We start from the raw sequence: 25,672 nt of genomic DNA, 5'->3' as shown, positions 1-25,672 counted from the left end.
GCAAGGTTTCAGCCTAGGGAATCAATCCCTGGGCCTGATGGATAGGACAGAACTTAGGTGGACCAAAGTCTGAGAGAAGATTAGGCAAGTCTAAGTTGATATTCAGACTGTCTACTGGAGTTGTACAGGGGTTATATACTAGAGGCTATCCAAGAGGATCAGTAAGCAAAGAAGTAAGGCTATGTACAAGCATGCAGAAACACATTAGTAAGTGAGATGGAACATAAGTAAATGAACTTAAAGATGAAACCAGTACAAGGATCAATCAGCAAGATGGAAACAGAGATCACTGAGAACTGGAAAGGCAGAGATGCCTAAATGGGGATAGGCGCAGGATCTTGGATGGAGGGTGGGAATAGGTCCAGAGATAGTAACAGTTAACAGACAAAGGTCCAGAGATCTGGGAGGCAAGGCAGAAATAGGACTGAGATATGTGAGATGGTAGATGTAGTCTGGAATCCAAGAGGAGGTAAAGTCCAGATGTCTTGCTGGATGGAATGTGCATATGGTGGACAGGATAGGGGTGTACAGATTAGGCTAGTAGTGAAGATCCAGATGTCCAGAGCTCAGGGGTAAATTTGTAGTGGAGCTAATCCTGTTGAGGTGTGGAGCACACAGTGGAAGGGGATCTGGGCATGAGTTGGATGTGGGGTCTGGAAATAGGCATGGAAGGTGTGGGAATATTATGGGATCTAGGTCCACCATATGGGATATGACAGTCACCCAACTCATACAAGGGGTACATGTCTGTGAAGTGTGCACCATGGCTTCCAAAGAAAGTGGTTTGCACTTTGGGACATTGAGTGCAAACATGCAACAACTCAAAGAGTTCAGTATCGAGGAGACCATACAGACAATGAAGTTTAATGCACCAGGATTATGGGATTGCTTGGGGCTCTACTTGGTGAGGATGAGAGGTTGGGAAGTAACAAAGACATGGTCATAAGTGATGTGGAAGAAGCTGTTGATGACTATTATTTGGATCAGGTGGAAGCAATAGAACTTGAGGGATTCATAAATGCACTCACCTCTGAAGGGGATATGGTGGCCTCAAAGTGAGATATTCATACAAATGATGTGCCACTATATTTAACATTGTCAGTATAATGCCTTGCTCACATGTCAACATCTTAGATATTGATTAAATCAGAAAAAGGTCATGATTTTGACTATCATGATGCAGAGTACAAACTGGAAATCCAATGCACTACAGAGCATCATCAGGATATTCTTGCAGTCAATGCACACACTGCAAAATGTAGTTGACACTCTCACTCACATCAGAATATCAATGTCCACAGATGCAATTCATACTGCAGTGAAATCTATGTCAGCAAAATCACAAAATGTGATGCAAGAACTTGGTTGAAGTCTCCTTGCATCATATGCCTATGACAATTTTGATATTGACCTCAAATCTCACTTCCTGTTGTGGAAAAATCAAAAATTCACTGAAACACCTTACCTCTGGCCTGATGTTACCGCTTTGACATAATATCACTATTGATGATTTGAAGTGCTCTGGGGAGCTCTGGAGGAAGTCAGCTTTGAATACTCAAGCAATAGAACAGGACTTACCTGCCCATAAAACTTGGAAGGATCTTCTATCCATCCACTCTGAGTCCAAAGTCACCTGAAACCTAACAAGACAAGACCATTGTTACGATCATATTCCTGCTAGGCTTGCAATGGCCATCTTTTGATATAGGTGATGGAAAGGTGCATCAATACATGACCACTCTGCATTGATTGCTTTTCCCGCACTCAACCTGCTCCAGACACACATTCCCACGCTCTGCAGACCTGCACATTCACTCCTGCACTGCACGGGTACCTGCATTCAATTTCCCACGCCTTTGGATTACCTTACAGATGTCCCATGTCAGTCCATTGTCCATCCTACCTCATTGGTATGTATTTTGCCTTGCCTTGTGTGTTGTAACAAGTGTTGCAGTCTTATTACATGTCTTTACATATTCTTACTGCCCATCTGTCCTGTCCCTTCCATTTCTGAGAGGGTTTAGCTAGTATAAAGTGCCTAGGGTGACTACTTTGTATTTACTCCCCTTCTACAGTATTTCCTTCCCTTAGGTTTTACTTAGGAGCAGTCACCATTAGTGCGCGCTTTTTAGCCCCTATTGGTTACCTTATACCTGGACACCTTACCTTGACTTTCCTTACCCATGCAATCAATACCCTTGCCCTCACTTGCTACCTGTGCCATTCCTTAAGACTTCCCTACCCCTTACCCTAGCATCTCACACTTCCGCATCAACTGCTCATCAATTGCTCATTGACCGCACTTCCACATTCCCATGCTCTACATACCTGCGCACTTTCGGGTCTTTAGTATCATCAGCTGTTCTCAGTAGTAATTCCTTTAGGGTCGAACATTTTTGCTTGCAAGTGTAGCAGCTAGGCAGAGCATCGACCTACAACAATATTTTTGGTTAGGCACTTTAACAAATGTCTAGCCATTGTTGTGTTTGCACACCATTTCAATGCATGGTTATTCTTGATGAATCTATGCACTCACAGACTAGAGTATTCCCACCACTTCAAGTTGGAGATACCCCCACCTGAAGTTATCAAAGAAATTCCCTTACACAAAACATCAATTACAGCTGCTCAGGCAATGGATATCAATAATTTCACTGTTAGTGGGAATATACACACAGTCACAGAACTTCTGCGAGTCCCCACTGGTACATGCATACCAGAATGCTCAGACAATGATATAAAAGAATTTTCTTTTTGCACACCTCATGGTGAAACACACTGGACCAAATATGAGGAAAATGTTTGAATTACTATCTATTCAGCTTGCCAAACAATCCCCATACATCCCATCGCCTGGCAGGAAAAGCCAGTTTCTGATTGTTGACTTGATTGACAAAGGAAGGGAGATGATGGAAAAAGCAGCACAAGGTGAGGTAGATGAGGAAGAAGAGGGCATGGATGCAGGAGAGGGTAGAGCCAATTTAGATGATATATTAGTTGAGCTGGTTTAAGCAGAATGTGATGTTATTTTCTTTGTTTAGTCTAGCATGAGATGGGTGGCTTGGACAAACACAATTGTGTGCTGTTAATGAATGAATATTTTTGAAAATTTGAATGCAAACAGTGAGACACTCACCATTGTGGCCCTTTTGGCTGCAGGTGCTACACTTGTTCTTGGGCTTGGGAGCATTGGAAGTTGTAGCAAGACAGGGAGATGGTGTGGATGGTGTTGAAGGTGGAACATTGGTGTTGGTGGCGCTGGATGTGCAGCTTAGAGGAGTTATAGCAAAAGGGCTTGCACCAGGTGGTGCAAGCATTTGAATAAGCAATACGACCTCATTTCCAAACCTATCAGCATCCATCCACCATGTCTCCTTCTTCAGCTCAAGCACACTGTGAATTTTGTGATGATGTATGCAGTCAATGATGTGATCTAGCATGGAATTGGGTAGGACAAGGGAAGGGCTGAGGTCACTGAGATGAGCCCAGCCATATATTGATATGGTCTTCTCCTCATGCCAATCATAAAGGGCATCCAACAGTGCAAGGTCAGATGCTTCTTGTTTGTACTTTGGAATGCAGGAATGCTGGGATGTGGCAGAGAGTTCATCAGTTGGAGAAGAGCAGGTAGAAAAGTGGTTGGGATGGTGAATGTCACAACAAATCATGGGCTGTAAAACCAAGCAGTGTGAGCAGCCTATAATATGCTCTGGGTCACAATTGAGGTGGTCAAAGTCTGAGAGGGTGTAAGTGCAGTCCATTTCAATTGAATTGAAATTTCTCACCAGCTGCTTCATTATCAAAGCACACATTAAAGACCTTCCTTCTGCACATCAATCCTGTACATTTATTGGCATTAATAAGTTAATCCATACCAGGATCCAATTCCCTCTTCTTCCTCTTTTCAGCTCTGGTTACATGGTGAGTGTTTGCCATTACATCCTTCAATTCCTGCAAACTATTCACACTTTGTATAACAGTGTCATCAAGCTTGATATTGTAATCTTCATCATCGACAACTTGAGAGGACGATGTTACAGTAACATTTGCTTGTTTAGCCCCTATTCATTTTCCTTGCTCACACCCTCACTGGACTCTTTCCTCTTCGGGTGATCACCCCTCTTTTCCTTCTCAACTGTTCTATCTCTTTCTCTTTATCATTCCACCGACCGTTCTGTTGGTTGTACCTTATCCTCAGTTCATCCAATGACTCACCGACCCTATGCCCTTACTGTGTAACTGGTACTTCCTACTTACTATGGTATTCTGACTTGTCATGACTCACCATGACTCATGTCCCCTTTACCCTTACCACTCAACCAGTACTTTCTACTTACTTTGGTATCTTGACTCGTTGTGACTCGACTCGCCCTCTACCCTTACCATTAATACGGCAGACCTGCCCTTATCCCTTCCAACGGTATATATACCTTATGGGTAGCACTTGTATTCTCTAACTTGAATCTACTTGGTTCATACTATCTATTCCTTGAGCCCTAAGCAAGCTCTCCTCTTATCAAGTACCTTCATTGGAGCTTGTCATTGCCAATGTCCTTAGCCTTGAAAGAGAACAATTGACGACTTTACCATCGTAATTGTTGATAATCAATCATAGCCTTCACAGCTAGATCGATTGCTGTGAGCTCATACCTACGAACGCTCACTGGTTGCAGCAGGCTTGGTGCGAGCCCCAATCCAAGTTCTACATTACTTACTTGCTTCATTTGTATGCTGCAGACAAAGCTTGATCATAACAGACAAAGCTGATGGGGGGACATTGGTGGGTACTTCTGATAGAGCAACTGTGCGATGCTTACTGTTTCTTGCCTCCAGTAAGTCCATTGCTTGGTGTTTATGAGTGTTCTCACATAGTGTTTTTCTGATGGCCTGAGCCTTCCGCTCATCATCAAAGTACTCTTTCTCAGCAAAGAGCAACCCTGTGCCCATCAACTGCTTGTTTTGTGCAGCACACCCCAAACATTGCCATAATGTAGTAAGGTGGTACATTGCCCACCATTGGATGATGATCTCAATATCAAGAATGTCCATACCCTTTAAACAGTCAGTAAGTCATTGTTTGATTTAAGCTTTTCGTGCCTTACCATTCTGAAGGAGTCAGTTGTACAGAACCCCCATGTTTCTCCTGATACAAGGTTCTCAAGCTCTGCATCCTTGTAAGTACTTGACATGTCTGAGTTAAACCATTTGATTTTGTTGCAGAACTCAGAAGGCAGATACTTGCAAAGTGAATGTGCAGCATTAATGGCATGCATGTTGTATGTCATTGAAGACAATGAGGAATTTAGGAGGTGGTTGATTACTTTGTTTCTACCCAGCTGGTATCAAGAATGCTAAATCAGCATAGCTGTGAAGTGTGTGAATTATTTTTTGACTTCAAGCTTAATATTTGGTCAATCCATAGAATGCCAGATAGTAGTCAACTTGTCAGCCCACATGTGAAGGAGGCATACTGCATTAGAGAGTGCATGTTTGGTGAGTGGGGTGGATGTAATCATGATAGGGACTGCTGGAGGCAAGATATAGTGGAGACATCCAAGCTCCTTGTACTCTGGCCAAAATTCTCCCCAATCAGTAAGACAGTGTGTCTCATCAATGATGATACTGATAATCCAAGAGCTGAACAAGTCATCCTTTAGTAGCCATTCAAACTCTCCATTTGGCTTCATAATCTGTTCAGGGCTAACAGGTACCGCTTGGAGTGCATGAATAGCCTTTGGGTATTATTTGGTGAGTAAAATTTTGCAGTTAGAGATCAGACTCACAGTGAAGTTTGCAGTAGTTGCAGTCTTGGTGCTTATTGAGATAGCTTGTATGCCTGCCTTGGCAAGTGACACAGCATTCTGCTTGCTGAGAATATTCAAAGGTGTGATGACAATTTGTATGCCCTGCTGGAATAACAATGGTATCCAAAAACCAAGTGTCTTGCCCATTCCTGTGCCTGCAGTACAGAGCATATCATGATCACCCTTTAGCAGTGCTTGTGCAACCTTCACTTGCCATAAACATGGTCTGACTCCAAATTATTGCTGCATGACAGACTGAATCTAACCTAAGGAAGGAATATCTGAACTAGTAGTGAGAGATGGAATAGGAGCGGCTGAAGCCATTAATGGCCAATGTGTGTTGCTATGTCTATGTAGCATGAATTTTCTAATACAAAAAATACCTGTCTTTCTAACCCTAAGTTCATTCTACATGAATAAAATTTGTGTTCCACTGGTTCAGCCACTGTGGCTGATGTTATTTACAAATGTTATCTTCCAGCCGCTACTGAGAGTGTGAGGGGAATAAGGTTATGCTGGGTTTGAAATTTTGTTGTATCATGTGACCTCAGATGTACCCTCACACTTGAAGCAGTGGTTGGGAAGGAGCCTGGATGTAGGCCACAGTTGATTTTGAGACATATCATAATACTCTGTGCATGGACTCCAGGGTATGCTTGTGCAGGCAGGTGATGCTTCTGCCAAGGATCACAGAGCCACCACACTCCTCTCGCTCATCAAAAAATCCAAGAAGAATATTGGGTCAGAGGTACAGGATGACAAGGCAGGGCAGTATTACATCCAGGATGGGGTGGTTTTATCACCTGCACAGTATACTTGCCTACTGCCACTACAGGTGGCCAGAAAAAGCCATATTGTCAATGAAGTTGCAAATGTGGTGGGCTACACAGGAGCATCCAAAGATAGTGCAACAATTGGCAAACCTCTTTTATCAGGATTCCCACCAATTTGGGCTGAGGTATGCAATACATTGTATGAGCATAATGACTCCCTTAATCATTCTATAGTCCTGCCAAGAAGTTTGTGAATCACTGTCTTACTTCCAAAGCTACCACAGCGGAGTCTATCACTCAAATGGAATTGTCCATGGCTATCTGTTGGGCAGATCACCAGTAAGGGATTTTGTTATACATTGATATCACCAACATTATGGAGTCAGCTGCAATCTCTTTTATTCTGATAGATTGTTGATGATTTCGCATGGGTCAGTTGGTCACACACTGCTCCCATCAGGTTTATGATAATGATACATGTACACACAGTGGAGGCAAAGCTAAAAATGTTCTGGCCAACAGTGTTGGTGCTGCTCAGTTTCAACAGGCAAAGGATCAAGAAGTCACAGACAAATCTGTCCACGCCTTACTCAAGAATTATAAAAACAGGTAACCATTGGTTATTCTAGCCAATAATGAGTATGCTCTTTTTCCCTTTGACCTTAATGAGTCCAGCCACACATTTGTTGTCCTTGGATCCTATTGGATATCACACACATGTGATATAATCTATCCAATTTGCACTTCCTTATACCAGCAACTAGACTTGAATTGCAGTGGAGTATTAACCTACACGCACCAGTGGGGTTGTCCACTGGAAGTTTGCCTTCTGGTGGTGCAAAGGACAAGGTGATCTGTGGTGGACAACATACAAGTATAAGGGTTTCAATGCAATTAGAGGTGAGTTCCAGAGTTTCTTGTATTACCATATTGCTCAAGCTTGAGTAGTTCTCTGATCTTTCGACACTGAGTATATCAATATGCTATGCATGTCTTCCATTATGTCTAATTATTTTCAGGCAGGAGTCATCACTGTTAAACACCATCACAACGACAAAATGCAATATTTGTCAGAAAGAGAGTCCTGTTGTGTACTCACAGGGATGGATGTGTTTAAATCTTCCTGCACATTTTTTTGCAGTTTAAGAGGATGAGAGCCAGAGCAGCTTGATTATCACACTGTATTTCTCCCTCCCATCACAGCAGAATTTCACAGTCTGCCAGAGCTGAATCCTGCAAAGCTGGAGGACCTGCAGGACAATATTGATACTTTGTGTGTAGCAGGGGGTATTACTGCCATGGTTTCATATATATAACACCACCTCTGATAAGTTTCAAGTTTCAAATTGGAACACTGGGAATGCTGTAATTGTCCAGTACATACTTACTGTGATTTGATTAGTTTCCCTTGACATGTTGCTACTGTTACAATCAATGTACACCCCTATTCTTTTCATTCCTTTCATCTCATGTTGTATTACATCACAATCACTACTTGCTGTCATTAGATGATCTTATTGTGTTGTTATCTTGGCCTGAATATATCAGCATAATTCCTCCAAACAATATATCTAGCCTTTCCTTTACAAACAGTGTACCTGGTTCATCTCAATGAGCTTGCCATTCCTGTCCATTGGGATGTGGAGGTGAGTGTATTACACATTGTCGTCTTTATCATCAGCATGCTTGGTATCATCAATATTGTCTTTGTGATGGCAAGAAGGGTGGATGATATCATAGGAGCTGTTTCATGTGATGGAATACTGTCATCCATACCATGAATGTACTGAGCTGCTTGTTGTGCATGGATCTGTTGCTGTTGGGTGAATTTGGAAAGGTATTTGTGCAACAAAATCTTTGCTGATTGCAAGGCCATATCACTTGGAGAGTGTGGCAGACACACAACTGCTCAAGAAAGAAGGGAGTGTGTTTAGTAAGTGCTTGACATCGTGGTTATGGCAACAAAAGATGAGAACATATGGATTGTATTAATTAACCAAAGCATTACAACAGTCAAGCACAACTGAGTTTGTTTGTGGATCAAAGTAAGACCTATCTACAAGCGTGTGTGGAAAGAGGGACCTACAATGATCTTCATTGCCATGCTTGTGACACATTGCTTGACAATGATAGCATTGCAAAACTTGACCACATGGAAAAGTTTTGGATGTGAAGACATTATCCCAATCCTTCAGAATGTTTTGCACCTCAAATTCATCAGTGTTGACAGGCAAGACAGGACATTGCACTCATGACTCAAAATTTGCACCAAGAGGCACTTCGACATCAGGTAGATGGTGGGGAATGACTCATCATCACATAGACAAGTATGCAGGTCAGAAGGATTGATACCATCTTGCAACCATATCAAATAATGACCATGCAAAACACTGTGTCCTGTAAATTCTGAAATGCTTGCAAATGAACCCAGATACCTTCCCTCATGGTGTGAAGTGACCAGTCTCAAAATCCACAAGAGATATTAGAACAGGCATTGCATGGAGAATATGAAGAAACCAGATGGTGCAACTGGATCTTGTGCCATATGAATTGCATGTTCCAGAGCAGATACCAAGTGGGGGAATCTGCGAGACAAATTGACAGTCATACTTCTGTACATCACCTGAAAAATGGGGCTGTGAGCACAGCTGGGATTGAAAGTGAGGAAAATATGAGGGAGATTAAAGCAACCATAGTAATTGCAGATCTCATTGTGGATGAAAATTTTGGCTGCTTGAAAGCCAGGCATGTGAGCAGCAATGGTGTTGCCTTTTCTGAGAAGGCTGAGAGCATTTTTCTCTTCTGCTACTAACTCTGAAACTTTGTCTCTTGTTTGAGTCTGCTGGTGAGATGCTCTAGAACAGAAGAGGATGCCTGAGTCAGTTCATGAGCAATGGAATGGAAGTGCGCTTTGTGAATGGTGCAAGGTAGGCCATCCATTGTGACAGTCAAGTTTTCCTTGGGCTTAAATTTACTTACTTTACTTACCTTTACCTACCCTCACTTTCTTTAGCTTAAGTTCGCATTTTTGCTGCTTACTTAAGCATGTATCTCTTTCACCAGTGTTAGTACCAGTCTGACTGACAGTCCTTTTTTGATGATACTTTCTACTCTCTGAGCACTGAGCCAAGTCAAAATCCCATGGGCTGAACATACTGCTCTCCACTCAGCAGCTTGGCCAGCTGTTTTGAGATTCCCATACCATCTCTAAATCATGTTTAGAATCATAAATAAAAAAGAGTGATGATAACAAAATGATCCATCAGTCAAGTTGAAATAATACTGGACCTGCTGTTCAAGAGCTAGAGCTGTCTGACGTCGTGTTGATTCAAACCTACCAATGCCAAGGGGGGGAAAGAGTTGGATAGATACCTGGTAGCAAGTCAGGATTCTTGTACTTGCTCACAACATCCCCTCCATGGTGAACAATTAAATCAGACTTGCATTCCAAACTGCTAGAGTTTGATATCAGATTTCACAGTACAGCAGCAGTGAATGCCCTACCAGAAAGTCTGACACACTCAGCATCTGATACCCCCATCTTTTATAATAACAATGGGGGATGGACATCAGTGTCAGCACCAGAAATGGTCGAAGTTGACAGGAAATCTGCAGGATGTTCTAAAAAGCTAGTGTGGGAATCTCAAAACAGCTGGCCAAGCTGCTGAGTGGAGAGCAGTATGTTCAGCCCATGGGATTCTGACTTGGCTCAGTGCTCAGAAAGTAGAATGTATCATCAAAAGAGAACTGTCAGTCAGACTGGTACTGACACTGGTGAAAGAGATACATGCTTAAGTAAGCAGCAAAAATGCGAACTTAAGCTAAAGAAAGTGAGGGTAGGTAAAGGTAAGTAAAGTAAGTAAATCTAAGCCCAAGAAAACTTGACTGTCACACTGGGAGTTTCTTCCAAAAACACACCTCAAGCATCTTGTTCATGACCCTGAGCCATGTATTCCATTGACCCTGGAATCACATCATCAACTGAACAGAGTTCAAGAATTCTGGCATCTATTTCAACATCACTATACAGGTGATTGTGTGTCTTCAGCCATAAATGAAAGGACCATATTTTTGAATGTACTCAAAATGTGGTCTTGAGAGTAGATGGTCTGAGCTTGCAGGGCCTATAAAAAGGATACTCAGGAGGTTGTCAATATTGGTAGGAGTATGAGGCAGAACGTTGGCTGGCAAGATGACATTCATCTTGCATGTGCAAGTATTTCCATAAAAAATCTTTTACTTTGCACAATCAGAAGGTTGAAAAGATAAGTGACATGTGCAGAAATGCAATATTTCGCACATATTCTCTCCTCCAACCAGGTGAGATCTGAAAAATGAGCCAGAAGCAAAGCACAATAAAGATCATTAGCCAGAGCCAATTGTAGCATAGATGGTCAGACTCTAACAACATTGTACACAGATGTTCATCACAGCATGCATGGGAGCAGTGTCGATAATGCCAGTCTTGTCCAGCATCAATCCATCAAGGAAATCTACACTGAATGTGAACTTGGAGCTGAGAGTATGGATAATGCATCTAGTAATGAAATCATCCTTAATGAGAAGAACTTCCAAAGTCAGGAAATCACCACAACCTGGCCTGACATTTACTGCAGTGCAGTTCAACAACATTTGCAAAAACACAGCATGGAATGGTGGCTCGATCCACACTGAGCCTTCAACATAGTCCAGAGCACAATCCAAAGCCAGCCATGCAAGGCTCTTTGAGTGAAAACACCCTGGTGATGATTAGAATCATGTTACCTAGGAATCAAAACAATAATGCCCACATACCTTCAGTCATGCGAGGGGAGCACAGGATTAAAATTGCTGGACAAGTAGAGAGAATGAAGCCAACTTATCTTATGCAGAAGGTCATGTGAGACATACAAAAGATTGCAAAAAACACATGCATCAAGAGAGGACAGTTGACATAGCAGCCAGCAACCACTCATTCAGGAAGCAAAAACCCACAAACTTCTTGACAGGGATGGGTACATTTCCAACTGACAAAACTCTCCTCCACTTCAGGAGTTGGGGATGCTAGATTTAGGATATTCTCTCCTCAACCTGCCTAAATGTTATATCACAAATTTGGATGTCCAATACCATTGCAGTACAAATTCCATCATGAGTGCAAAATATTTTTGCAGATACAATACCTATCTGTCTACCAAGCAAATTCTATCCTGCCTCAGGTGTCAGTAAGCACAGTGCTGGGAGTGCCATGTGACAGGTGACCCAATACAAAGATGGTTAAACAGGCCTTCCAGGCTGCCAGACCAAACCCATTTTTCTGTGTGAATGGCTGCAGTTTTTGATGAAGTTTACAGTGTGTTGCATATGAGATTGCAGTACATGCTTTTCATGTACCTCTGTGTATGGAGACAGCCATGGATTGCATGTGACACACTGCCACAGTTGCAAAGTTAGCAACCTTGTTTGATTGCCCATGACATTGGAACAAAATAGCAACCAATGTCCCTGTCATGTGTCACAGTAGTGTAGGCTTCAAACTCTCATGGAGGGAGTTTTGAGTAAACTACCGATTAAACTTCATGACAAGATTGAAAATTGCACAGGTATCATTCACAGCCTGGAGAATAAACCACCCAAGTCTCAGCTCAATGCTGAGGCTGGTGATGATGGCACTGACATACCTTGTAGTGCTGTCATTCTGGATACTTTTGGAATCAAAGGGGTTGACATTGTAGCTGGAAGCAATGAGAATATAAGGGGACTAGTAAATGAGCAGGAAATTGGCACAGAGGCAAAAAAGTAGTTTTAGTGATTTTTGCAGCAGATTTTTTGTGATTCCTACCAAAAATGTGACTACAGTTAGCAACCAACCCCTTGTGATGTGTCATGGTTGCCTCCATACACAGAAGTACAGTAGGTCAAGGGATGTAACATCTTGTAAGCAGCAGGCCCTGGCTAGAGTGACACATCACATCCCTTAACCTAATTAGGATTTTAAGTGCCAGTAAACTTCTAGTCACTATGAGGCCAAGTTTTTGAAAAACAAGTACTGCAATCACCTTGCGGAACAAGGTCATGTTGGATGGAAGATAATCTGTCAGTCACCTGACATGAACATCATGCTGTGTAATCACGTGAGATAAATGAACATTGTAGAAAACAAGTAACCTAGATCTAAAATCTGAAAACAAAAAAAAGCACCGGCCAATTGCCTGCATATCGGAGCAAGGTCAGAAGTTTGCAATGTGAACCCCTAGTCTCATATGCAACACACTGTAAATAATTGACTTCCTGCAGCTTTTAGAATTCCAGATATGCATTCCAAACCTTATGTGCCAAGGAGCACTGTCAAATGTAAGCAATTTCCAACTCCATACCTCACCTTCCAAATCATAATCAGGAAGGGAGGCTTTCAGATTGTCATTCTAAATGATATTTTGATGTCTGCAATGACCATTTAGGGCATACTGCTCACACAAACTCTTTTACTCTGTGCCTTGCATGCACTATGTGCACTCCAGACCATGCAATAGGTTGATCTTTCCATATTTTTGGCAGTCAGTTATCCAATATTGATAACCACAATGTGATAACTCCAGTTCAACAAAAGCTGATATAATATGTTCACATGATATTGATGTAGATACTGCTAAGTGTGGGAGTCAGGAATAATCATCTCACAATCAATCACACAACCTTACTTGTTTTTCCCATTTTTCTGTGACATGCCTCCCAAGAGAACAAGACAAGCCAAGCCAGGGGTAATTCTGAGTGGGATATCACAAGCAGGGCCAGGGGAGGTGGACATTGGAAGTATGGTACCACAAGTAGCCCTCCCAATGACTTAAAAGCCACCTACAGACAGTCAGTCAGGTCAAGAGAGCATTCATGTGGAGCCCATCCCCTCATTAACTGCCTCATCCAATATTGTAGGTGTGTATTGTCACTTCTGCTGTGAGGCAGTACAACTGGGATACCAACATCAGTGCATTCAGTGTGGTGCCATCATGTGTGAACAGGCAACTCAGAAAAGCAGGGGTTGTATATATCTTGGATCAGTGGAGAACAAAGATGATTTTCTGTGCCTGGTATGCTTTAGGATGGGAGACAGGAAGGACCAACCCTTGCAGTATGCCTACATTAGCTTTGGGCGAAGAAAGAAGGTGAAGATGAACTGGCCCATGGCCATTGTCAACCTCAACTTTGAATCTATGAAGGACAATTACCTTGCAACAATGGTCAAGGTTGAGTTGGAGGATCACTATCACTTGCATCCACACAATGTGTGTAGAACTAAGCCATATCCTTCACCCTAATGAATATACCATTGTGGATAGTTGTTCACACAAACCTTGCACATGCATGGTGCAGCCCATGCATCTGAATCTAGGAAGCTGGCAGACAGCTTGGAATTCATGCATGGTAACACTAGTCACAGATTTCCACCCAATACATTCATTGTTGTTGACACACATTCAGATGAGTTCACAGGAATGCTGCAGCATACAGGAGGCAACAACATGACCATCACCAAGATTGTCGAGGCCTACCTTGGCACAGAATTCTTGAAATGCATGGGAGAGGCTTCGGATGCTGCAAGGAGTCACCACTCTATCCTCACTACTGCAAAATCAATGAAGCTGTGGTGCAACCTCACCACCAAAGCCAGAGGGGGGTGGAGGGGGCTACTTCTGGTCAGCTGTGGACCTGCAATCAGGGTCTCCCACCACTTTGAATCTGTGTTAAAGCTAGTCAAAAGGTATGTTTCTTATGCCATATGCACCATCCTCATTCACTGTGCTTCAGCGACCAGTTTAAAGTCATGGTTGTGTTTGGAGGGTCCGGAACACTGCCCTCCATGGTCTCCCATACTGTGTACTCTTTTATAGTGGAGGCTGGAGTGTTTGGACAAACAGACCCCTGGTCAGCAATCTGCCACATGCTTACCTCAAACAATGATGTCTTGGACTACACGATGGCAGTGGTGGTGTATGTGACCACTGTCAATGGTTCCTGACAGATCAAATGTTACCAAATCACAAAAGACACACTTGGACTGCATGCCTTTGGCTATGAATTCAAGTCTTGTGGCAAGCCTGGTTGCACTCCATGTCCAGCAGACCTCCACATTTTCAATCACAACAAGAGGGTCCATGTTCAATGCTTGAGGTGCAGTTGGCAGTCATTATGGGCAAGGACCAACAGGGACAATAAACACTTCAAGAGGGTAAACACACTCACCATGCCTCAATTATTCTGGCACTATTTCCCCCCTTCTCCTGACCTGCAAAACTTCTTTGTGGATCTTACGGAGTGCCAGAATGACACAGCCGCCCAAATAATTCAAACAGGCAGGAAAAGAGGTAGAGGGCTAGGTAAAAAGAAGCTTCAGAAGAACAACACATACCAGCAATATACACAGATGCTGGATCTGACACAACTGGTTCATTCAACCAACATGAAGGTTGATGAATGACTGGAAGGATACTATCATCAGGCATGCTGACTCTGAATGTTCTGTCTCTGTAACTCACCACAAACTTTCTGTACATGCGTCCTCTCCATTCTTTAGTCCTGTGCTGTTCATCCTCAAATCCCCTGAATTTTTGATTTTCAACCATTCTGTTCAGAAAGGTGAACAAGTGCTGTGTGGCAGGACAGAAAAATGACACACAATCTTCCTACTCCCTGCATCTGTAGTTATCATGCCATATCAACTGTTCAAAGTAGTGAGAATGTCTTCAAGCTGAAATTGGCATTCAAAGATGGCTGTTGCTGCTGACATGTACATGGTCAAGAAAGCTTGTACTAGTGATCAGTAACAGTGCTAGCACCCATCCCAGACACATGTATTTTCACTTCCCCCTTTATTGTCTCACTATGTATACATCTTGCATGGATACTTCTTGCCTTCTCGTCAGTAATCAGCCAGTTGATCAATGTTACCCGGAACATCTTTTCAACTGCTGTTTTAGACCATCTTGCTGCTTGTTCCTACCACTTTTTCTTTTTTCACTACTGGCATGATCTTGAGATCCCTGTTGGTGTGCTTTCATGATGAGAACAAAAATGATCAATATACGGGGCTGTGAGACTGCCATGATGGACCAGACTGAACAAAAAACAAGATACTGATAACTAGCTCATGCCTACAACAACATTCCATGCACTACAAGCATGCCCCTACAGCATTGGCTGAAATGATGTTGGAAGGATGTTGAATATGCAAAGATATGGTAAAGGCTATACATATGGTAGATGGCAAAACACACATACCCACTACTTTGTGGTATTCCCACCCCTGGTGTGTTTTTTCAGAATCATATCTTCCACAACCCATGGGAGGGTAACCAGGCAAATTCTGAGTTCACCCATTCAGACAAACAATATCATGGGTGCAATTCACAGCTCTGACAAAGTCCAGCAGGCAATGGATGGCACATGGAAGAGAAGGCTAGAGGATGTGGATCTGATTGACCATGTGCTACTTGCAAGATTAATAAAGCAACATGTCAAATATACTAGTGTAGCAGAGTCATGTTCAAGTAGTGCAGACCAGCACTCAGTTCAAAGTGCAATACCAAGCCCACCTGTCAGTTTAATCTTTATACATTAATTGCAACATTGAAACTGTTGTCAAAATAGGATGCACATAAATGTGCATTAGATGACTATCCATGGTGTTTGATGTGTGGCATGAGGCATGAATACTACCCTTCAGTACCTATGTTCAAGATGAACAATACAAAGAGGATGTTGAGGGAGCATGACATTGTCTCATGGGGCCACATGGGACACTTCATACAGTCAGTCCTAGCACTAACTCATCCCAGGCATTACAGCCCAAGAGCACTATGCCCTGTACAGGGAAGAGGAGGGTGTTGTCCATCCAGCATGACTCCAGCATATGCCAGATGTACCTCTGACTACCTGGAGGATGATGCTGTGCAGTTAGGAAGATATAATGGCAGCCAAATAGGTCTCAGTGACTGCAACTGTAAACCTAGGCAGTAGTTATTGCTGCTGCTGCACTCCAGATCAATTCCAGCAGTGACCTTTCTCAGGCATTACAGGGTGGAGAGTGTACCACCCCAGCTAGCATATCTCCAGCATATGCAAGAGGCAGCCTCCTGCTACAGGGAGGGTATGCCAGGTGGTTGGGGAAGAGTCGAATGCACATATTGGACAGAGAGCAAAAAAAAGAAAGAGGCACAAGTAAGTCAACTGTGGACAAACACAAGCAAACACAACACACATACACAAGGCTCAACAAGACTCAATCAAACTCAATGTGGCTCCTGAACACCATTTGATTAGGATGCTACTAGTAAATCTGTTCACTACAGTATGTATAGGGAAACAAATGCAAATAATTAATGCTGTATAAAATATTGCTAAGGGATTGAATGTGGATGTACCACTGGGTATTGACACAGATAGATTGCAAAGGTCCATGACTCACCAGATGCGGGGGTTGAGTGGAAAAATATGGTGGATGTGGTGTGGAAATGCTGAAACCAATGTGAGATGACGGATGTGTGGGATGCAGTGGTAGCGCATGCCTGGGCTTGCCACTCCACCAGCCCATCACTTTATTTGCAATTCTGCTTGTTCATGGCAAGGCTGTCATGAACAATTCACTAAAGAACTAGTGATACTCAGATCACATACAGAGAACTGCAGGAAACCCAGGTTATCGATGTTGAGACAACAGAGTCATATAAAATGTACCAGGTGCCAGCATTTGAGGGTGGGCAAAAGTGGGGACTTATACTGCTTCCCATGAGGTGCTGTGGCATATGGCTGGAGCTTTCACAGAGGTATGAAGAAGTTAAAAGGAAGGGAGGCCAATATGGCTGTGAGTTGCCAACAGAACATGGGAGTAATGCTTGCCCAGCACATGCTCACAAGGCGATTGGTGGTGGGGCAGTTGCTGAAGTTGGACTATGTCTGGAAAAGAGAGCGTCTCACCTGTTGACAAATAGAAAATTAGCATGTGTTGTGACTGCTTTAAACAAGGATTATGATAAGGCTTTCATTGAAGGATGTGATTTCCTGGTAGTGTATCCTGTCATGGTTGCAAAAAGGGCATTCTTCAGTAAGCCCATCGCATCCATGCATGCTCAGCACTGCTTGACATGCTGCTAGAAAAGGGATGGAATATTCATGAACAAGGGAAGGAATCATTGCCCCCCACTGGATCCAGCCATGGATCAGAAGATGCATTGAGGGAGTTTGTGAAACATTTGAGCATGTTATCAAGCAACAGTCCCTGAACAAGTTGAGGAAACCTAGCGCGTTTCACCAGACTCAGCATTTGGAAGATGGAGAGCTGCCAGTGTGCTGGCACAAGGAACACAATCCTTGCCCCTTCTCCTGGAGTGAAGCGCAATGGGAGTGGTACAGTAGAGGTTAGTAAGGTCATTCTGCACCTTTCCCTCTAAGTTGTTGGCAATGTGATGCAGGCCACAATTTTGTAGGCACCCCAATCACCTTCTTCAATTTTGTCCTCAGGAAAGAACCAAACCATGCAAATGTCACAGAGTTTGAGGATGACATTAAGAGAATTGCCATCATTGTTGTCACTGATTGTGCCAATGTGGATGGTACATGCCATGTGCTGCTGGGTCCTAGTTGCCTTATTAACATTGGTATGATCATGAACCATCAATTTGCACCCTGTATGAATTTGCACCTTGTACGAGGGTCTGGAGGCAGTGGAGCATTGGAAGGCTGACAAGGGTGGGGTGTGCACTGTGAGTACAGAAGGTTGGCACTGAAGGAGCAGGACTCTGTTATGAGCTGCTACAAACCAGCAGTGTTTCACAGCTCCATGCAGATCTCATGGTGAATCATGTGACATAAGGATGCACTGAAGGTGGTGGATGTTTAGGAGCTGTTGGATGTGGCAGAAGCAATGTTATGAATGACTGAGGGCAAGTAAATGATTGAGCATACAACCCAAGTCAAGAGGCGATTACTACTTGCCTCTCTTGCTTCATCTACTTCCCCATGATGCACACCATCTGCCTTGATTGATCTTCTTTGCTCACTGACCCATCACCCTGACAAGAGCACAGTTGATGAGTTTGCATGCCAGAAGGAAGTTGCACTGTGGGCACTGGAGTTAGAGGGCATCCAGATCTGAACAAAAGAACACACTAGCTTCCAAAAAATATAGACTTGCCATTCACTAAAAATAAGAGCATGCTCCAGTGTAATCTTGCTCACAAATGCATCCACACCATTGGATGCACCATAAAAAGGCAGTCCACCAGCTTGCTCAATGTGCACAGTTGATTAATCATTGGCAGCAGCACAGAGACTGCCAGTTGCAGGGGACACACATAGTCAGGATGATGCACACAGAAAATCGCTCAGCAAGCTGTCATGCTGTTGAGACTTGAGACTCCTCACAATCAAGCGGCCAAATCTCCTTACAGACTAGCCAAATGTGTTTGCAGACTGCTCCTCATGCCCAGCACAGCTAGATCCATGTTCACTATCATCCCATGGTGCAATACAATCAAACTGTGTCCTGCACTGTCTAGCCCATTGCCATTGAACAATCCATGCAGCTAGTTCTAGATCATGCCAGACGGAGAGCAGTGTCCCTGCCCTGACTGTGACCCCTATTCCAACTTTTCATCAATCTGTAAATCCTGTGCACCTCTTTTCCTTCCTTGCTCACTAGCAGTCAATCTAATGCTAAACCCAATCCTATATTTTCTCCCACACTTCCTCTTTTCCTTTTTTCCCCTGTGCTGTATGCAGCTTTCAACCCATGCTCAACTCATCTTCAACCTGCTTCCTGTCCCAGCCAAATCTCCTTACAGCCCACTAAATCACCCTCATTCAACCCTCCCCTACTGCTGCTGCTTCATATCTATTCCAGCTCAGTCATCCCAAAGCCCCTTATCCTTCCGACTCATCACTCAGCTTTACCATCCATGCCCATTTCCTATTTCTCCGACCTTCTCTTGTTAAGACCTTGTCATCCTTGGTCCAGCCCCTCATCACCCTCGTAATACCATCCCTCACACCTCCAGCTACCGACCTTCTCAGCCCCATTCAATCCATCCACACATTACCTTCCTTCCAAACCCTTGCCATCTGCCCTTTAAATCACTCCTTGCTCTCTAAACCTGTCTTTTACACAGTCCTTCCCCATCTGTCTTACACTGTTAGACCACTCACTAAAGTCACACTGCCATACTACTGCCACACACTTGCCCAACATCTTCTGAACTTCTCCTTTATTTCAGTCTACCCTGACCACTCATCTAAACCTTCTTTTTGCCCCATCAAACAGTACTATTTCTTATCTTCACTCAGTCCCTTGTTGGATGTGATAACTGTGGCTGTGTGCCTCACCCAAGACCATGACCTGATATATGTCATTTCCACCTTTAATCCTTATCAATCACATCCTCTCAATACCCCAGAATCCACATAAAATGTTTCACAGCACCCACCAGAACTAGACACCAGAACATATCCAATGGTAGAAAATGGATTACTGAATGTGTTTTGCTGGCAGATCCTGACTGTCTAAGCTGTGATCACTTGCTGTGTTTTTTCCCCTCCTGTCATACCATTACAATTCTTCAACACAACCTGAGTAGATTAGTGTGAGGACCTATGATGTATTTGGTCTTGACCATCGTTGCTTGTCATATCGTTTCAAACCCATGCCTGTGGCTTTCTGAACAGAGGGAGGCTGAGTAAGTGCTTTATCATCCATCTCCTTCAGTCTATGAGCAACATTGACATATGCTGCGAGGTGCTGGTGGATGGCCTTTTGCTTCATTAGCCAGAATGGCATGGTAGATGCTTTCCACCCTAGGGCGCACTCCATTGTGTGACATTCCTGACCATAATGACCCAATTCAAGAACGATGCCGTGTGCTCATTCAATGTCTTGTGGGAAGCATGGCATCACTGATTTTCTGACACCCTCTGCATGCAATCCAGCGAGCTTGATGAATGAGTGGCTGACAAACCTGTGTTCAAGCTCGTGAACACCATCCCAACCACAGTGTTTCTCAAAAATGCAGGTCCATCTTGCATGCGTGAGTCAGCAGCATCCTTGGAGCCAGGTGAAGAATGTGACATGGATGGACTGGTGTTGAATGTGTCTGGGCAGGAGTGCTCTAGTGCTATTGCCCCTCTGCTTTCTGCTACTTTCTTTTCTGCTTTGTCAACCTCTTTGTTTCTCTGCACTCCCTTGCACCCTGGTACCAATGGGATCATCATGTTGTCATTTGGGTGTTCATTTGCAAGTTCTGTCATCATGGATCTGAACCTATTTGCTGATCAGGTTCTTTGCCATATATACAAGCTGTCGCAAGGCTTCATATCTGCCTGATTCTCTATTGGAATGGAGAGCCAGAGGATACAGTCTTGTTCTGTGCCAATATCATGGGCTGTGAGGGCCAGACCTATTTCCTCTGCACTGTGTGCTGTGTGTTCCTTCTCTGTTCTAAGGCGATGCCTCAGCATTGACACCTAGGGCAAGGGCTTGATCCCTTTCCATTGGCTATTGCAGAGCCAAAAAGATCACTGCCTACTAGAGCATGCTTCACACAGGAGTGTGGGCATCAACAGGTAGCACTGAACCCTTTGTTATCACCTTGGAACTGACAAAGAACATACAGTGTTCGAAGCAGAGGCCATCAGCCTGAATCTGGTGGCCAAACTACTAGCCACAGAGGAAGACCCCACCTTCCCAATTTCCATCCTCATTGACAACCAAGCTACAATATAATCCAGTGAAAGCCTCCACTCATGTCCAGGATCTTACTTGACCGATTTATTTTGTAACAGACTAGCTGATATCAAGAAAAAGCACAGAAATTTCCAAGTCACCATCCACTGGGTCCCAGGACATGCTGATATACATGGTAACAAAGAAGCAGACAAGCATGCCAAAAGGGCAGCAGAAAGCTATCATAACAAAGCTCCATCACCACACTGTCCACACTGTCTGAACATGAATGAAACCATGTCACATCTCCTCCTTGACTGCCCATCATATTGCTGTGACCGTCATGCTCTAGTTGTAACACTTGGACAAAAAGCCACCTCCCTACCCTTCCTCCTATCCAGTCCTCTAGCCACCCAACCCCTCATTTGATTCCTCAATGCAACTTGGCAATTCTGAAAGATGTTTGGTGAGATTCTGATATCCCATCCACCCCCAGACCAACACACAGAATGTCACTCCACTCAGCCTGTACCTACCACACAACCAACACACTCACCTACACAGAATCACCTGCTAAAGAAGCAGTATCAGCCAAACATGTCCTTTGACAGCCAAGCAGTACACCAGCCCAACCCACATGTTTGCATCCCTCCTGATTCCTGTACCTGTCGCTGAAGGCGACAGAGTACACATTCACATAATCATATGATAGCCTTTAATTAACACAAGAATCATCAAAAGTCATCCCATCAATAAGATGGTGCATCTAAAACAGCTGGTGGAAATGGTGGACTGATGGGGGTACACCTCACATCAGGGCATTCGTGCATCTAGAGATGTGAAAGGGACACCAGGGGTCCCATAGACTAGATTGTAATGTCCTACATAGATCTGTATCTGCAAAGGACAACAATTGGAAAAAAAAACAGGTAGCACTGCTCAGAGTCATTCTTGAACTTACAGGACATCATGAGCAGCAAGGCCACAAGTGCGAATTGATGTGCCAGTACTCACCACCCAAAACACACATTTCAGCACTCTTGTCAGATTCATTCATCAAAGTAAAATGAGAGTTGATGCATTCAATAGGCTAAACAGATCCAAGAATGGTCAGTTTGCAATCTTGAAAGGATTCAGACACACACTTGAAGACAGTTCAAAGGCAAACATAGGCCAAAACTGTTGCATTGCTCGCAGAGGTGGCTTGCATGGACTCCCACAGCACCTGGCCATCTATTAGCACCTTGTATTGCCCTTCATTTGGTGACAATGACTCCTTCCTGAATCCAGATGGTTGTTAGTGCCACACATAATATATTTGTAACAAAAACAAGACCAAACATGTCATTGGTTGAGCCAAACATTATGCTAAGGGCTGTAAATTCATTTCTCCATGAGATCACTTTGTTTTGCAGCAGGTATGGCAAATGACAGTCTTGGATCACCTGGGGCTTTGGATCAGGATGTACGATGTTGTTTCTATTTCCTCATTCAAATAAACACTCATCACCACACTGCAGGTCCACACCAACATCCAGCTGCCTGTAGATGCAATAGTCATCCAGCTGTGCACTGAGGGGGACACAATGCCACTCATTCACAGGGCCTTGAATGTTCAAGATGCACAGCTTGCTGACCTATTAAGAGGGTGGGAGGCAGGGCAGGTCATTGCTGTTCCCATTGGTGGAGAGCCTGCAGCTGTGCCAGACAAGCACAGCATGCTGCATGGGCACAGTCAAGAGCACCTTGGTAGTGCTACAAATGTGGATCAGGGGAACGTGCAGAACAAGACTGGCAGTCACAAACAGAAAGGGAAATGAGAGCATCATCACTATAAGAAGCTCACTAAGGACACAAGTATGTGTCAGGCAAAGGCCAAGCTTGCTACCAATCATCTTCCAACATCAATTGCCACTACTCTCTCAGTAGACCAGCTACATATCACCCAGGGAGCTTATGTTGGGAAGCATGTTCTAGCTCATGGTAAAGGCATTCAGGAGCTTGACAGCCTGCTCCAGAATGGATTTAAACTCGTGAAATGGGATGGATGGTGTATTCAAACAAAAGACCTTACACAGGGATATGTCAGTATGCCTCACATTTTATTGGACAACAACAAACACATTGTTGGCATATTGGCAGGATGGCCTAAAGGTGATGCCTGGAAACATACTGCAAAGGCAGCCTGCAACGCAATGGAGCAGGCAAGAGGACAGTGTGTTTTCAGATATATTAACAGGGAACACCGGAGAGGATGCTATCCATGCCTTCCAGTGGGAGTCTCATATGGTAGAGGGCAGCAGGTAATGCCAAATGTTCATTGAGCCTTCAATGGCTGTGAGTTGAACAGTAGTAGATTCCAGGAAACCTGTTACATTCCAAGAGCAATGGAGCAGCCATCCAATCCCTCCTCAGGAACAAGGCCATCCAAAGGCTTGCCAGATTTGGAAACAGTACACCCTTCATGTCTGGGTCAGTCCATGCGATGACTGAATTCCAAAGGTATATTGCACCGCTACTCGCCAAAAGTGCATAGGCTGTATGCAAACACTAGAACTTCTCTTTTGGAAAAGCACCCCAGCTTGAAATGGAACTTTTGAAATAGTGTGTTTGCTGCAGCAACGTTCAACTTTGGCCCTGCCACAGTGACCTATGGCCACATGGATAATGGAAACTTTGCCAGTGGTATGTGCAGCATTACCGCTCTGGGAAACTACGACCCAACCAAGGGTGGTCATTTGATTCTTTTTGACCTAGGACTGGTCATTGAGTTTCCACCCAGGTCAACCATCCTCATACCTTCAGCAATCCTACAACATGGAAACATGTTGATCTCATCCAGGGAAAAGCACCTTTCCTTCACTCAATATTTTGCAGGAGGGTTGATAAAGATGGGTTAGATATGGCTTCTGGACTGCAGATGATTTGAGGAAAGAAAGTCCTGAAGACTGGCAGGAAGCAAAGGCTGAATGTGAAACTTGGGTTCAGGAGGCAGCATTATATTTCACCACTTCTGGAGACTTGTATAAGGGCATCAAAACAAACACAGAGTAGAACACATTAGTGGTTAAAGAACACAGAATTGCCTTCACCTTTGGTCAGATTTTGAACCCTTATCTTGTGACCATTCATGTTTACTAGGAGTTGGAGTGGGGTGTTTGTTGTTGATGGTAGCTCTGCCTCATGATTTTCTTCCACCCTGTTGTCTTCAGGATACTACTCACCTTCCTCACTTATGCTACAGTGGCTCGAAAAAGTGTCTCAATGTTTGTGACTTTTTGTGTAATTGCTGTACTATGAGCTAGGGTGTGAGAGTATGACTAAGCCATAAGGAGGTGTGGGAAAGCTCTGCTTCTAAGCTTCATGTTTGATCTCTCTAGTGTGAGAAAAATATGTCATCAAGTGAAGATATGGTTAATTTAATTTGGTGACTCATTGAGACACTTTTTGACTTTCAGTTTGACCAACACAATCTCTATAATTCTGGTACTTGGATTGTCCTCCTGTTGCTCTAATTACTTCTGCCACTCTTCTATGCATAATATCTATCAATTTGAGGCATTCCTCATCACCAATCTTGTCCCACTCTGCTGCAACTTGCTCCCACAGCTGAAATAACCCCTATTGAGGATCTTGATAGACTGCAAGTGATATCTTGAGTAATTACCAGGGCTGTTTAACAGGGTTGAGGTCTGAGGACTGGACTTGCCATGATAGAACACTGATACCATAGTTTGCAAACCATTTTATGGTCAACTTGAAGTATGCTTAGGGTCATTATCTTGTTAGAAGGTAATGTTTTCTTCATTAATTCTTGATTCTTGCATGCTTCTGAGCAGATACTTTTCCAAAATTGAAATGCACTGCTTTGCATTCATCCTCCCACCCACCTTACAGAGAATTCCTACTCCATTCCATCTCATACAACACCATACCATCAAGTTTCCTACTCCATACTCTAATGTTTTCTTGACCTTTCTTTCTTCTAGTAGTTCTTTTGCATTTCATTACATATATTCCTAGCTATCTGGCCCCATCCTATTGATTTTTGTTTCATCTGACCAGTTAGCTCTATTCCAGTCCTCAACAGTCCAATATTGAGGCTTTAAAGCAAAGGCCAATCTCCTTCCTATATAGGCTGAAGACAGTAAAGGCTTTTCTGCCTGTTTACAGCTTTAAGATTGGCTGCCTTAAGAGTATCCCTGACTATTTGAGTGGAGAGAGCAGTGTAGATGATGTCATTAATGAATTTGGTGGCTTGAGTAGCATTGGCAGCCTGCCTAGTTGGAATATTATGAACAAGAAATTTGTTGTTATATGATGTAAGCTTGAAAGGACAATCTAATTTGATATTTTTCTTATCTGGAATGACTTTTTATGATCCTAATGGTAGTAACCCTGCTCAGACC

The 25,672-nt window shown here is 43.5% G+C and overlaps 9 protein-coding genes across 9 annotated transcripts; 6 read left to right on the top strand and 3 right to left on the bottom strand.

Moving 5' to 3' along the window:
* Nucleotides 1-2,993: 2,993 nt before the first annotated feature.
* BJ212DRAFT_1283124 (uncharacterized protein) lies at nucleotides 2,994-3,864 on the bottom strand (the record flags this gene model as incomplete). The annotated part of the gene is made up of 2 exons (XM_041331732.1): nucleotides 2,994-3,736; nucleotides 3,786-3,864. Coding segments are annotated over 2 exons (822 nt in total), but the record flags the coding sequence as incomplete, so codon positions are not given.
* A 1,029-nt stretch (nucleotides 3,865-4,893) lies between these two features.
* BJ212DRAFT_1223494 (uncharacterized protein) lies at nucleotides 4,894-5,264 on the bottom strand (the record flags this gene model as incomplete). The annotated part of the gene is made up of 2 exons (XM_041329421.1): nucleotides 4,894-5,052; nucleotides 5,103-5,264. Coding segments are annotated over 2 exons (321 nt in total), but the record flags the coding sequence as incomplete, so codon positions are not given.
* Nucleotides 5,265-5,411: 147 nt separating this feature from the next.
* On the bottom strand, nucleotides 5,412-6,041 carry BJ212DRAFT_1283132 (P-loop containing nucleoside triphosphate hydrolase protein; the record flags this gene model as incomplete). The annotated part of the gene is made up of 2 exons (XM_041331734.1): nucleotides 5,412-5,732; nucleotides 5,784-6,041. Coding segments are annotated over 2 exons (579 nt in total), but the record flags the coding sequence as incomplete, so codon positions are not given.
* Nucleotides 6,042-6,456: 415 nt separating this feature from the next.
* On the top strand, nucleotides 6,457-8,309 carry BJ212DRAFT_1303850 (uncharacterized protein; the record flags this gene model as incomplete). The annotated part of the gene is made up of 8 exons (XM_041333498.1): nucleotides 6,457-6,614; nucleotides 6,640-6,762; nucleotides 6,812-6,916; nucleotides 6,988-7,008; nucleotides 7,067-7,186; nucleotides 7,380-7,477; nucleotides 8,153-8,223; nucleotides 8,259-8,309. 8 exons carry the CDS (start codon nucleotides 6,457-6,459, stop codon nucleotides 8,307-8,309), a joined length of 747 nt encoding a protein of 248 aa, XP_041187575.1.
* A 5,254-nt stretch (nucleotides 8,310-13,563) lies between these two features.
* BJ212DRAFT_1303849 (uncharacterized protein) lies at nucleotides 13,564-14,573 on the top strand (the record flags this gene model as incomplete). The annotated part of the gene is made up of 3 exons (XM_041333497.1): nucleotides 13,564-13,839; nucleotides 13,894-14,315; nucleotides 14,363-14,573. 3 exons carry the CDS (start codon nucleotides 13,564-13,566, stop codon nucleotides 14,571-14,573), a joined length of 909 nt encoding a protein of 302 aa, XP_041187574.1.
* Nucleotides 14,574-15,947: 1,374 nt separating this feature from the next.
* BJ212DRAFT_1303848 (uncharacterized protein) lies at nucleotides 15,948-18,704 on the top strand (the record flags this gene model as incomplete). Its single annotated transcript, XM_041333496.1, has 10 exons — nucleotides 15,948-16,148; nucleotides 16,202-16,362; nucleotides 16,594-16,771; nucleotides 17,219-17,414; nucleotides 17,619-17,654; nucleotides 17,705-17,793; nucleotides 17,820-17,967; nucleotides 18,037-18,155; nucleotides 18,262-18,312; nucleotides 18,630-18,704. 10 exons carry the CDS (start codon nucleotides 15,948-15,950, stop codon nucleotides 18,702-18,704), a joined length of 1,254 nt encoding a protein of 417 aa, XP_041187573.1.
* A 2,808-nt stretch (nucleotides 18,705-21,512) lies between these two features.
* On the top strand, nucleotides 21,513-21,692 carry BJ212DRAFT_1283048 (uncharacterized protein; the record flags this gene model as incomplete). The annotated part of the gene is made up of 1 exon (XM_041331723.1): nucleotides 21,513-21,692. A coding segment is annotated over one exon (180 nt), but the record flags the coding sequence as incomplete, so codon positions are not given.
* A 991-nt stretch (nucleotides 21,693-22,683) lies between these two features.
* On the top strand, nucleotides 22,684-23,083 carry BJ212DRAFT_1486127 (uncharacterized protein; the record flags this gene model as incomplete). Its single annotated transcript, XM_041341078.1, has 2 exons — nucleotides 22,684-22,728; nucleotides 22,784-23,083. The coding sequence occupies 2 exons, from the start codon at nucleotides 22,684-22,686 to the stop codon at nucleotides 23,081-23,083; spliced, it is 345 nt and encodes a 114-aa protein (XP_041187571.1).
* A 270-nt stretch (nucleotides 23,084-23,353) lies between these two features.
* On the top strand, nucleotides 23,354-24,163 carry BJ212DRAFT_1449499 (uncharacterized protein; the record flags this gene model as incomplete). The annotated part of the gene is made up of 4 exons (XM_041338705.1): nucleotides 23,354-23,578; nucleotides 23,647-23,716; nucleotides 23,766-23,802; nucleotides 23,869-24,163. The coding sequence occupies 4 exons, from the start codon at nucleotides 23,354-23,356 to the stop codon at nucleotides 24,161-24,163; spliced, it is 627 nt and encodes a 208-aa protein (XP_041187570.1).
* Nucleotides 24,164-25,672: the final 1,509 nt, after the last annotated feature.

This window comes from Suillus subaureus (assembly GCF_016647635.1).
Source record: "Suillus subaureus strain MN1 chromosome Unknown BJ212scaffold_49, whole genome shotgun sequence".
NCBI lineage: Eukaryota > Fungi > Basidiomycota > Agaricomycetes > Boletales > Suillaceae > Suillus > Suillus subaureus.
This window is presented reverse-complemented; position numbering and strand designations above follow the sequence as displayed.